At 33.5% G+C, this 13644-nt stretch overlaps 2 protein-coding genes across 2 annotated transcripts; both read right to left on the bottom strand.

The window, feature by feature from the left end:
- Window positions 1–461: 461 nt before the first annotated feature.
- On the bottom strand, window positions 462–7878 carry snsl (snustorr snarlik). The gene is made up of 6 exons (XM_077428029.1): window positions 7727–7878; window positions 7465–7566; window positions 3773–3853; window positions 1476–1574; window positions 1327–1397; window positions 462–1183 (listed from the first exon to the last, which is right to left on the bottom strand). Exons 2-6 carry the CDS (start codon window positions 7514–7516, stop codon window positions 740–742), a joined length of 747 nt encoding a protein of 248 aa, XP_077284155.1. The 5' UTR covers window positions 7517–7566; window positions 7727–7878; the 3' UTR covers window positions 462–739.
- Window positions 7879–11876: 3998 nt separating this feature from the next.
- On the bottom strand, window positions 11877–13339 carry RpL14 (ribosomal protein L14). Its single transcript, XM_077426955.1, has 5 exons — window positions 13258–13339; window positions 12697–12837; window positions 12455–12610; window positions 12219–12318; window positions 11877–12138 (listed from the first exon to the last, which is right to left on the bottom strand). The coding sequence occupies exons 1-5, from the start codon at window positions 13258–13260 to the stop codon at window positions 11933–11935; spliced, it is 606 nt and encodes a 201-aa protein (XP_077283081.1). The 5' UTR covers window positions 13261–13339; the 3' UTR covers window positions 11877–11932.
- Between the last annotated feature and the right edge of the window lie 305 nt (window positions 13340–13644).

The following is a 13644-nucleotide window of genomic DNA, read 5'->3' on the forward strand; positions in this document are numbered from 1 at the left end:
CATATTATTTTTTTAATTTACACATCGCGTATAAGCGAAGTGAAAAGCGGTTGGAATATTGAATGAATTTTCGTTTATCAAAGTTTCACTCCAAATAGTTAAGAAAAAACGCCTGAAGATGTCTCAGAGTTCGTTTAGTTTAAAATAATGACAAAGTAAATCGTGTGCTTATTGTAATGTACGCTTTATCAGGTTACTTATTAAAGAAAGTGTAACAAACTGATCTTAAATAATTAATTTATACCTTATTTATATATGTATTTTAATTTAATTTATACTTATCAACAATTCGAAATACACTTATTAATTAAAAATGATATTAGAGACATCTATACAAAACAAAATATCATTTTAGTTTTTATTTTTGTTGATAGATGCTGCTATTAAAATTATCTTATTATTAAACTTACCTAATTTCACAATTAATTTACTGTTATACAGAATTAAATTAACACACTTCTAATTTATGTTTATGGCCAATAAACGATATTTATTTTAGAAGGACAAATAAAAGAAAATATCAAATTTTGTTTAAAAAAACAAAATTATATAAAAAAGTTTTATTTATTTACAATGAACACATGTAAAAAAAAGATTAACACGTAGTAAAATAATGAATAATTTTAAATTCATTTCCAGTAGAAACAGTTCTCACATTCATGTTTTTATGTGCATTATTTACACACAAATAATTTGAAAAGATTTTTTTATCGATAAAGAAAGAAGAATAATGACCGATTTATTCATCATCCAAACTAACATCAGATAACTCTTCTGTGATCTTCTTCTTTTGTGCTTCTACGTTTTCATCTTCGTCCACATTGAATCCAGCTAATCTATCTGCGTTGTGGCCGTTAGCAACGTTCTTTTTCAGCACAAATTTAGGACTAATCGAAGAAGCCAAGCCCAATGTAGGTTGTACTTCGATCTTCTCCCCATACAATTGCTTAAGTTGAGACATGGCATCGGCAGATATCTGAGGCAATACAGGTTGACTCAAAACGATTTCTCCCTCGGACTCGTCTTTCATATCGGCCAAAACTTTAGTTAGATCTATTGTACCGAGTCCACTTTCAGAATCGTCGTCTGGAATCGCCAGAGGAGCGTACGGCTTGTTTGTCTTCTTCTGCTTCATATTTTGAGACCACCCGGCCAAGAATTTGCCACCGTCGGAATCGTTCAACTGAAATAGGGAAAATATTCAGATTAATGTTGTTTTGAAGACATCGTTGACCCAGAACAAGTCGAGTCATTTCTATGTAAACGGCACACATCAAATGTGCATATTACAGTCCGAAAACTGCATCTTTTCGAAAATCACTGTACCTTGTCTCTTTGAGTCGTCGACGATTTCTTCGGCTTCGTCTGTCGTTTGCTGCTCGCTGCATAACTCGAACCTGTATGTATAATGTTTAAATTGTATAAATACTATACCAAGTCTTAATTGAATAAAGAATTTTGTTTATGGACCTTACCGACGGGATTTGTGTATATTTGAGGTCCGAATTCGAACATTACTTGAAAATCAGCATGATTTCCTAAGCTGAAGCCAAAACCGACTCTGGAATCAGTTCCTGAAATTTTAAATCATTGGTTTGTTACGAACGCAAAAAAGACATCAACGATCGGTAAAGACTGAAAAGTGTTTTTAATTCTAAATGTTGAATCTCAATGTTCTATTTGCAAATATTTCAAAAAATATACATAAATGAGGCTGTTTACCAGTCAAAAAGGACACATCTACTTTGTGACCCAGATGTATCTCATTATTATTTAGACGACAACATATCTTTTTAATATTTAATAGATTTTTAATAAACCTTATAATTGAGCTATGTATGTATGTATATATTATAGACATATAATAAAAAAAAGTAATAAAAAAAATGCGTCATATTTTTTAAGATTATATAACTCGTTTCCGACTACATATTTCAGTTTTTTTCTCAATGAAAGGCAGCATATTCAAGAATTAAAAATAAAACGATTATATATGTGTGTGTATAATATCTAAACAGGAGGTATGTATATATGCAATATGTAACCCATGGTGAATGGATTATTTCCCACAAGAAGATTGCCCCCACGAGTGCTGCCTGTAGTTTTATATTAGATTCATATTTGATACTGATTTTCTGTGTGCGTAATCTGCGTGTGAGCAATACTTGTTTGAATAATAATCGAGTGGGTAATCCTCATGTAAGGGATAATCATACAAACGTTACCCATACATCCAACAGATCAGCTTTGATATTTTATATTTTTCATATATATGTACATATATTATATTTAATACTTTTCATAATCAGTTTTAAAACGAGGAATTAAAAAGGGCTTTATGTATATGTATTTATTTATACTTTGGGAAGGCGACAGAGATGATGGACCCAATTTTATATTTTCCAATGATGCCATTATCAGGTTGTCCCTGAGTGACATCTATGGTATTAAAACTTGTACATATAAAAAAATTATCTATACATATACACAAATATATAAATGAATGTCTGTCTGTCTGTGTGTTTCGAATAGGCTCATAAACCACTGAACCGATTACGATGAAACTTTCACGATTTGTTGTATGCATGTCCGGGATAATTACTGTGTAAAAAACGGGAACGGAAACGGGAAAAACGGGAATGAGTGTCATTGCAACGCTATAATTTCAAATGCCTGCGTTTTTCCAACAAATGAGAACGGGAACGGGAATTGCATGCGTTATTGTGGCATTGCAACGCTTGCCGGGTTCAGCTAGTAGATTATAAATTTTGAAATCATATTCCAATAGTGGTGACATACTATATCATACAACTGTCAGTAGAGTTGTAAAAAAACATCGAGGAGAACGAGAAAAAATAGAAAATAGGGATGAAACTTGGAAAAAATCATCTACTAAAACGTTTTTCCCGGAAGTAAATTGGAAATTTTCCCATCCTTGCAGAAAATGAATGTATGATGAGTAGTGGCCGGACCCACGGCGCGTCTTTTATTGTTCAACTGTTGTAAATGCTTTGTTAAAGGTTCGCCGAACCTTTTTTTTGTACTCTAGCTTCGTAAATAGAGCCAAACCGCCCCGATTCATGGAAAAAGCACGGTTTGTATCCGTAGTCTAGTGATGAGTGATGACTAGAGGTAGGACCAGAAGCTTGCTTTTTCCAGGAAAGTGCAAAAAAAAGGTTCAACATAAAAATTAACAATACACTGTGATCAATAAACAAAGAACGGCACGCTAACGGTCCTACCTCTAGTGATGACTTAACATGTTTTAAACATATAAAACAAGTGTTTCATCATTTTTTCGCATTGGTCGTTTGTTTAGAGCTCCTTAAAAACGACGAATAAAATTTACCAAAAAATATATATGTATATACATATGTATAACCTGCATGATCTAAAACGAAAGAACTCCATGGGGAAGTTTTAAGAGGGGGGGAGATACACCACCCCTAGCGACGTCACTGATGAAGTATATGTATATGTATTTATTTTTTGTAATTTTTAACATAATAATAGTAGTTTTATATTTTAACTTTTTTTATGCCTACAAAAATTTTATTCTCCCATATATTTTGTTTGTTTTTGTAATTTCAACAAAATATATTCGACGCACTACAATGAGTGGTTGATTTTTATTTTATTATTTGAAAATTAATTTAATATTCATTAGCAATTTGAATTTTTATGAAGCGTGTATATGTATTTAACACCAAGAAGATTAAATTATACCATCCTACAATTAATTAATATTCATGTATTTTCATGATTAAATTACCTTTTTTAATCGGCGGTATATTGGAATATGCTACGGACAAAAGTGACGGTAATTCTTCTGGCACAATTGCAGCACTCGCACCTATAATTTTAAATAAAGAAAAAAAAACATAATTAGTTCAAAAGGAAAAATAAACAACAAAAGCCGAAACAATATTTAAATGGCATAAAACACAACGACCCTGAATATTACATTTGTATACCAACAAACGGCTACTACACAACCAATGAAACGAGCTTTTATGTCACACTTGGTAATTACATACATATTACGAATGTCAAATCTACTTCTGACCTTCGTCTTAATGATAATTCGAGCAAAAAGTGATCTAGATTCGAGTCGTTCGACTCACAGCTCAACCAAATCCAAGCACACAGCCTCCTAGATGTTTGCCTGTGGTATTCTCGTCATTTGCATCGCATGCAACAGATTCATTAGCTGCACCAAAACCAAATTACATTAACGTGGAAAATAGGTGGTTGGCAGACCTCGAACGTTGCATCAGCCACGCTATATTGAGTTTAGATGCAATGCATTAGTAATAAAGTAAATATGTCGATTCAAAGGAAACACGCTCACACAAAGTCTATCCGTTTGAACCTGAAGGCCTTGAATTCGAGCACTGTGTAACTTTCACGGTGTTCTTTCTTTTTCATATACGATTTTTTAATGTTAAAATTAAACTTTTTTTATAGGGGCAACGTTCCACTTTTGTTTTGTAATGCGAAATGTTAAGCTTCCGGGTGGTTGACGGTGTAAAAAATAATTCCAATATGTCAATTTGTGTTTTTATTATACTAACTAAATTATATTTGTTTTTTTCAGGAGTGATTGCAAAAGCTTGATATGTCTGACATACATATACAATACATAAAAGTTTATTGATGATCAATAAAATGCGACAACCAATTCATATTAAGTGATGTAGAAATATCTACCTATACATAAGTACATTTGCATGTAGATCCGGAAAAAGTTTAGATCTACTTTTATAATACTTCTATGGTTTTTATGGAAAATAAAATATATGAATCTTAAACAAATCAAGTATTCTTTACTAAAAGTTGAGGCCAAAATAAATTGTAACAATTTAAATGTACATATGTCGATCGGAAGCTTCTTAAAAATAATAAGGTTCTATGAAAAAACAACCACAAACTGATTGAATCCCCCTGACTCTGAAAACAGCTGAAATTACTTAAATTTAGCATTTAATCAAATTTGGAACTAGTAATATTGTTTAAACAAGTTTCCGGCTATAGTGATGCTTTGGGGGCAAACTGTAAAATCACTATGGTCTAATTTTAATATTTTTAAATAAATAAATCAGTTATTTTTGTGAGAAGTATGACAAAGATGGTTAATCTGTGTAATGACAGTAAAGAGATTGCAATGGCAATGGGTGGGTCACATAGTTGGAAGAACGGACGGAAGAAGTGCTCGAATGGTACCCAAGAGAATGAAAGGAATGCCGAAGGGTAGATCAGTGTAGAAATCAGAGGCGAATAAAAACGTGGTGGAGATGATGATGATGATATTGTCTAATAAAAAAGAGATCCATTGCGTTACAGTTGCCGATTTGAAAATAATACTCATATAGGCTAAATCCTTTTTGCAGAACAATGAATATGTATCAGTGAAGATTTTTTTTTTAATATATTGACGAATCTTTATTTAAACTTAGTATTTTTAAAAATGAGCATTAATTTAATTCGGAAAAATGTTGTTTTTATTTTCACCACATATGATATATGAGCCGTTATATTCGTAAGTGGCGTATTTATGTAAGTTCACTTTTCTTGATTTCGAGAAATATCTCGCAAAACATGAAATATAATGTTTTGCATTCTACAATATTTAAAAATACTGGTGACTTGTAATAAGTTTATTCTGCTTTAGAAATTTGTGAATTGACTCAAACTGAAATAATGTTTTTAGAACTGAAAATTGGACTTCAGCTAGATTCAAATATAGCAGCTCAAATGTATGTATGTATGTACTAAGAATTCAACAATTGAACATGAATATGATTTAAAAATTCATCCAGTAGTATTTAAAATACAATTAATATTCAAATGTATTTCTTTGTTTGATGATCAATTCAACTTAAGTTGTTTCAATCATTTTACACCACCTCTCATTCTCATATACACACTTCCCAAGCATCAGCATTAAACCCAAGTAAACCTCAAATTACACTGTTCGACACGAAAAATGGTTCAGAGACGAGATATGACTTTTCAAAAAAATGTTGATTGGCTCGAGATTCAGAGACATGTGTTTTTTAATTCGTTTATTTTATCGAGGTAAGCCAGTTATTAATAGAATTTTTGTTAGTAATACACAAGAATAGTCGAAATATGATTTTTCTAAGTGGAATTTTATTAAATTCTCATATAAAGATAATTTAATTCAATTCAATTCAGATTCGTGTAAATACGAGTAAATACTAGTACAAGCTTTTTGCTCGCAATTTTACCGATTTAAAGTTCAGCACACTTCCAATTAACCCTTTTAAACAAAAACAAAAAATAATGTGGCCAGAACACTATCCCAATAAACATGTTTCAATAGAAAATACTCAATATAAAATAATATTAAAAGTGGGAAAAAATCCCAAGAGAAAATACGTACTTTTGACTTTTGATTTGAACTGGACGACTACTTAGAGAGATTTGAAAGCTAAAAAGTACTACAAATGATTGATAAAATACCCGACTATAGATTCCAATATTTATTTTGAACAGAAAATTGACATCTTTTGAGACATCGACCGAACAACACCAAGATATAGAAAAATCGCGCGATTTAAAAAACACATACATATGTATATCTCCGAATCTCGAGCTAATCAACATTTTTTATTACCAGATTCGTATTCACTATAAGAAAATATATCTATAAGAAAAGTCATATCTCGTCTCTGAACCAAAAAAAAAGTCGTCATTTGTCGAACAGTGTTATTGATCAATGATGTTATCGCAATCAAAATGCTCTCTCCCATTTATTTAAATTTAATTTCGTGGTGGTTCGTTTTTCATAAATAATATTTCATATATAAATTTAACATAATGTTTTTTGTTTTATTAAAAGTTGCAAAAAAAAAACAATTGAAATTATATTTAGTCAAACTTAAAATATGGTCATGTTTTCTTCACTTTTCTCTCTTATAAAAACAAAAATATTTCTAAACGTACAATATTGCGCGTACAAAGTTCGAAACTCAAGTGTCACACACGTAACACAAAATTTCACTTTTATTATTTACGATGACATTATACGAGTTGCAAACTAAAGAATTACAAAATCTAAAAAAAAAACAACAATATTAATAAAAGAGTGAACCATCAGATGACTAACATTGAGAAACCCATCATAAAAGTGCTAATTTCCCACAATTACAGAAAACGTTCATGCAACAAAAATAACACAAAATCAAAATGTTCACACTACTATATACATACATACATACGTTGACCGAATTTGAATATTGTATGCTTAGAAAGCATACCGTTAAAGAGTCGTAGATTTTTCGTCTCAAATTAGTACGCGGACTTTAAAGGTTAAATCAGGCACGCAATATCCGATACGTGTGCGTGATTTATTATAAAACCATTGTGGTTTTTACCAATTTTCATTGACCGACTTAGTGTGTATTAAATCATATAAATGTATCCTTAAATTATACTTACAAGTTATTACAAATAGTACATATTTGAACGAAGTTTTCACTAGTGTTTTCATTTTCGATCACTTCAGATTTAGTACGACGATAAAATCAGCGAATTAAATACCTGTAAAATGTATATGATTATTACGAATGTTCTCACTTTCATTCACTGTTATTTACTTTGTTTGAATTGACGTTAATGTGGATGCAAAACAAATGGGGTTTTTGTCAAACGAAAGCGTTTACAAAGTGGACTTTTATTGAAATGCAAAAACGACACGAACTTTCTCTCATGTAATTTGAATTATATTTATTTTGGCGCTGGGGATCCAGTTTATTGTGTTATTTTTTAATGTGATCGATCGATTGTTATCACGGACAGTCGCACTCAACACGAAATTCCCGCCATAACTGACCAACGAACTGAAAATGAATGAGCACTGCGGTGCCCACCTCTGGACAAATTAACCGTGCTGCGACCACGATGATCAAATTTACCTTTCATTTGGTTGATCGTGACTAGAAGCAATGAAAATCATTACAGATGCATCAAGAAAAATAGCTATTTTTGTCCGCCATATGCAATTTAAAATGTCACTTGTTTGTTCTGCAATTTACATAGGCTGTATTTTTAATGAAAAGACTTATATAATATAAAATATAAGTTATATTTTACTGGAAAGTATTTTAGTCCATTTTTTGTCTATTTATTCAATGGCTGTGTGTTTATATTAAATGGCCAGTATCCATCGTTCAGTATAAATAATAAAAGGTCAGTATTTATATTAAACTAGTGTTGTGCCTGTTGATTTCGGAAAGGAATTGATACACGAATTCAAATAAAGTTAAATATTATATATATAAATATAATGTGAGGTAATTTATTTATTTTTATTTTTACATACATATTTTCACATACATATATACAAATATCCCAGGAAGGCTTAACAGGGCTGTACACCTGAAACCTTAATTTTGTTACCGTTCCTTTCTTCGATATATAAATTGAGTGTATGTATATATTGAGTGAATGCGACAATATATATCAATATATATATTGAGTGAATGCGACAGTTGCGCTTCGACCAGATAAAACGTATTTTAAATTGACAAAATCGAGGTTTCGTATTCAACTATTTTCTCCTCCAAAACTGGACCAATTTTTAAAAAAATTTCATCATCGGTATGAGAAAGATACTTTCTGTGCATCTATCGGCGTATTTTTTTTTAAATCGACCGTTAAATAAGCACGCTGGACTCGTTTCGTGGGTGTAAAAAAGAGGCGATTTTATAGATGTTTGGCGGGTCCTAGCTCCTATAAAAAATAATTAATCAAAAAAATAAAACGATAGATGCACCCCAATGGTGGATATCCATAGCATATTAAAAAATACTTTATCTAGTGCCATAATTGAGGAAGGGGAAAGTATAGTACGTTTGTATGGACAAGGCGCTGCTGTCCAGCCCTCTTAACAGGTAAACCCCAAATGCGCCTTCCTGGTCCACATAATTATTACATAGATACATGTATGCAAATCTAAATATCTGACATATATGGTCAGTATACATATATTACAAACATCGTATTAATACGATAAATAACGATGAATAACTTTGATGTAACAATACGAATTTTATATTCGTTAAACAACCACAGAGACATCTATGGTGAGTAATATGGCGAAACCTAAGATATAACAATAACTAAAGGTTCGCAACAGAAAATTGGGGAGGAAACGCCAATTTTACAGGAATCGTTTCAATGAAAATCAGAAAAATTGGCAAATTCTGATAAGAAACGATCGACCTAGACAAATCAAGGTCTGGCCAACAACGAGACTTAGCGGGGAATCGAACTCGCAACATCAAGTACGAAATAATTCAACATTCACCACTAGACTACGCTGCTGGTTTATAGGCGGGCACACTGTCTGTTTGGTTCGGTGATTACTAGTCAAATGTGAACCGGTCACAAGACAACCGGTCGCTCTAGATCGGTCACACGTGATCACCCGTCACACTAAAACTGGTCACACCCTAAAATTGGTCACGAGAAAACTGGCCACACCCAGTGCCGGCCTTACACCCAATGCCGCCCTCGGGCAATTTTTTTTAAACACCCTTAAAAAAAACTAGATTACCATCATCCTTTTTCTCGGCCTTGGGACCTCTCTACAGTTTCAGGCAATGTCAAAAAAAGCATAGAAACTCAAATGTTTGGATTAATTTTACCTTGAATTTTATTTGGAAGAAAGGAAGAAATTGATAAGTTCATTATGGGGGATGAACGAATGAGACGACTGGCATGTTAATGCACGTGTTTATTATATGACAGCTAAAGGCAGAGTGAGTAGTGGCTCTCCGAACCCAGCCGAGTTGGTTCCCACTCGCAGGAAGGCAACCAAACTCGACCATGTCGTATAAGCGAGCCGCCACATCATTATTAATAATATCAGATTTTGAATTCGGCTTTTTCCAGTAGATTGTTTGACTAGAATTTGCCGAGTACAAATGTAGGACCTTTGGCGCTCTAATTTTAATTTTAAAGCGCTTTTGGTGCATCGAGCGGCGCCCTAACTTAATTGGCGCCCTCGGGCACCACCCGACCCAGCCCCCCCCTAAAACTGGCACTGGTCACACCCTAAAATCGGTCAATCAGTTTTCTCGATGGATACTGGCCGTTTAAGAAGTACAAAAAACAATATTAAAAAAAATCATTGAAATAGTAAAGTTACATCATTGTTAAATTTATACGAAGATCCAAATATGAATATGCCATTGAATTCCGTTGATACTTTTTGTAAAGGAGTATTTTGTGTTGATTGATAACAAATATACTAGAAATTACTTAGATATGTATAATAAAATAAATCTTTGTATTTCTTTACTAACCTCTTCTTACTTTCTTCGATTTGTATTCCTAAATCGCAAATATTGAAACAATAATGGTGTCTTGAATCTATCCTGACACACCCACATAGATGTCGTTCAAAAAGTTTTAACAATTTGAATCCAAATCTAAACTAACCCACCTGGTAACAGTCGATATCGTTAAATCGGGCATTCCTTGCAACTAAATGTGGGTTGAGTTTCTATAGGTAATTCAGTTCTTACTAGCAAGTATGTACATATATAGCATGTTACACTTGAAATAGTTAAATGCAAAAAAAATAATTTCGTATCATCATCATCATCATTTACAGCCATTCGCCATCCACTGCTGGATGAAGGCCTCTCCAACACACTTCCACTCGTCTCTGTTTTGCGCAACACTCATCCATCTCACCCCGAAAATTTTCCTAATTTCGTCCACCCATCTTCCTTTTACCCTTTTGCATTCTCTCGGTTACCATTCAAGCACTTCTTTTGTCCACCTTTCGTCCATCCTCCTAGCTACGTGACCCGCCCATTACCATTTCAATCTCTTCACTCTATCCACTACCCTTGTCATACTTCTCACCCACGTGTTCCGCTTTCTGTCTTTCTTCGTTATGTCAAGCATACAGCATTTCATACTTCTTTGAATGCATTGGATTTTATGTAGCATCTTGGCGTTCAGTGTCCAAGTTTCACATCCATACGTCATTACTGGCAAAACGCACTGATCGAAGATCTTTTTCTTCAGGCAGTGGCATTTTTGATTTAAAAACAGCGTTCATTCGTCCAAATGCACACCATCCTAATTTCATACGTCTCTTTATCTCTTCGTCTTTACTACCGGACATGTCAATTGTTTGACCTAAATATAAATAATTATTTACTACTTGCATATACGAAATTCCTGTACTAGGAATTTCGTATATGCATATGCTATTTACTTAATAAAAAAAATATATATATTCAATGGTCGTTCAATATACATACAAAAAAGGATATGAATTCCAAGTTCCCTGTGAAAACATTTTGTTTATTTAAATAAAAAGCTCTTAAAAATGCAACGTGGACAGTAAAGTGAGAATCTTGTGTTCGTATGGTAGTTTTAGTGTTAAGATCACTTTCTCTCTTGTACTTGAGTGCGATTTCAAAAGCGACACAGCCGTGAAGCATTCTCGAGTGGAAGAGTGTTGACAATGAAGCAGTCTGGACAAGTCGGTAGCGGATACAGCTCGCGACGGCCTCATTATCGAACGCCGACAAGGAAACTTTTTCCTTTTGTTTTCACCAACTATCTCAAAATCTTATCCCATTTGCATAATAATAACAAACCAACGCCAATGAAAATGGACGAGGTGCCTGTGAATGAGGTGACCCAACAATGCCTCTCCCGAACCCAAGCCTCGACTTATTCAATTTTGAATGCAACTACTGGGAAATGTATGTGTGAAACAGACTAGATGTAAATCATGTACTTTCCAAATTGAGCCATCGTCTAGTCTTTCAAAGAATTGTAATAAATTACAGGTTATTTATATCAAAATTGAAACTATAAATATTTAAAAAACGTGAGATTTGGTGTAGTTTTTATTTTTTTAATTAATTATAAATCATCTTCACTTCTTGGGTGCTGGCTTAGCGGCTGCAGCTGCTGGTTTGGCAGCGGCTGGCTTGGCGGCAGCAGGTTTAGGCGCAGCGGGCTTTGCTGTTTTGGCCTCTTTCTTGGCCGATTTGTTGACGGGCTTCTTGTTACGTGCTGGCTTTTTGGTGGCCTTTTTCGGCTTGATGCTCTTTTTGCCGAATAATGAGCCAGTCCTGACAGCTAAAACGATAAAACATGAATAATTTAACATACTGTAACAATTATTATTACAAAATCAGTAATGGTAATCAAGTGATTACCTTTAGCCTTCAAATTCTTGTATGCAACAGTTCTTAGTCTGTTGCGTTCACGTCTGGCGAGCTGTAACTTGAATCGATCCAGGTCACCCATATTGGCACGCTGTAAACAAAACAAATATTATACATTAATATGAATTAAATTACTATATCTAACTGATTGATTAAACTTCATTGAAGCAAGATTCATATCTCATACAAATTAAAGGATTGTAAACATAAACTATAAAAAAATTAACCTTTTCCTTATTATCCAATTTCTTAGCCCATTGGGTTTCCGCCCATTTTTTACTTAAATCGGCAGCCTCCCATGCTTTCCTTACTACTCGGGTGGAAGCAGTATGGGGAAACTTAATACGCAACTTAGTCAGCTGCAATTGGTTGATACGGAGACCCTGAAATCAAAAAACAATACAATTCAAGTAAACAATTCTACTTATTCGGTCAAAATAACTTAAGATTGATATATGATTTTATTAACCTTGCGCATAACATTGCTGCATGGTCCGTCAACGAGGACTCTAGTTTGATCGATGACATCGACAATAGTAACCAAACGGCCCTTGTCAGTACCGTCGGCCACGAGGGCCACTCGTCCCGTCTGCACAAATCTGTCAAAAGGCTGGAAAAATAAATACACAATTATAAAAATAAAATTCAATACAAAAACTTTTCAGTTACAAGCCGGGTCAAAATGTGACATTTGACGCATGCAACGTGGTCACATTGTAAGCACGCGTGGACTCGCAAATATCACAAATTAACGAAGTGAATTATTAATCACTGATGATGTCCATCGAAATAATAGTGATTTTTGCTGAATTTAGCATTCCCGTTGAGGGGTTTGCAAGGAATTGGGGATCGCACGACAGCCCAACTGTACATAACCTAGAAATGCATTGTCAAGCTGCCGCGCGTTGTGGACCGTTGAAGACACGCCACTTTCTTTCTGGACTGATTAAAAGACGTGTGATGTCGAATCGAATGGATAAATGTGGTGAATTTAATTCTAAATTCACTGAAATTAGAGAAGGAATCCTACCATGGTGGTCTCGTGCGCCGCTCCACAGGAAGGAAATGGCCGACACGTTTTTTCCCGAGCTTGGTCGTAACAGCGCGCGTTCCGTCATACCACGACAAAAACCGACCATTCGTCAAAATAAAAGTTTATTTATTGTTAAATCCTATTTTAAGTATGAAAATTACGTTAAATTGCTTCAAAAGAAAGAAAAAACTATAATGTCTTTTTAAATTCTATATTTATATGAATTATCCTTCATTAGAGTTTTATAGTGTGAACACTCTCCTACAATTACTTACTGATTATTTTTTCGTATATTTCGCTTTGCTTTTTAAAATGAATAAATATCGAACATTTAATTTAGTATTGATAATTCAGAAAAAAACAAACCACTACAAGATGGCATTT

Source organism: Arctopsyche grandis, chromosome 3, assembly GCF_051622035.1.
Source record: "Arctopsyche grandis isolate Sample6627 chromosome 3, ASM5162203v2, whole genome shotgun sequence".
NCBI classification, from domain to species: Eukaryota; Metazoa; Arthropoda; class Insecta; order Trichoptera; family Hydropsychidae; genus Arctopsyche; species Arctopsyche grandis.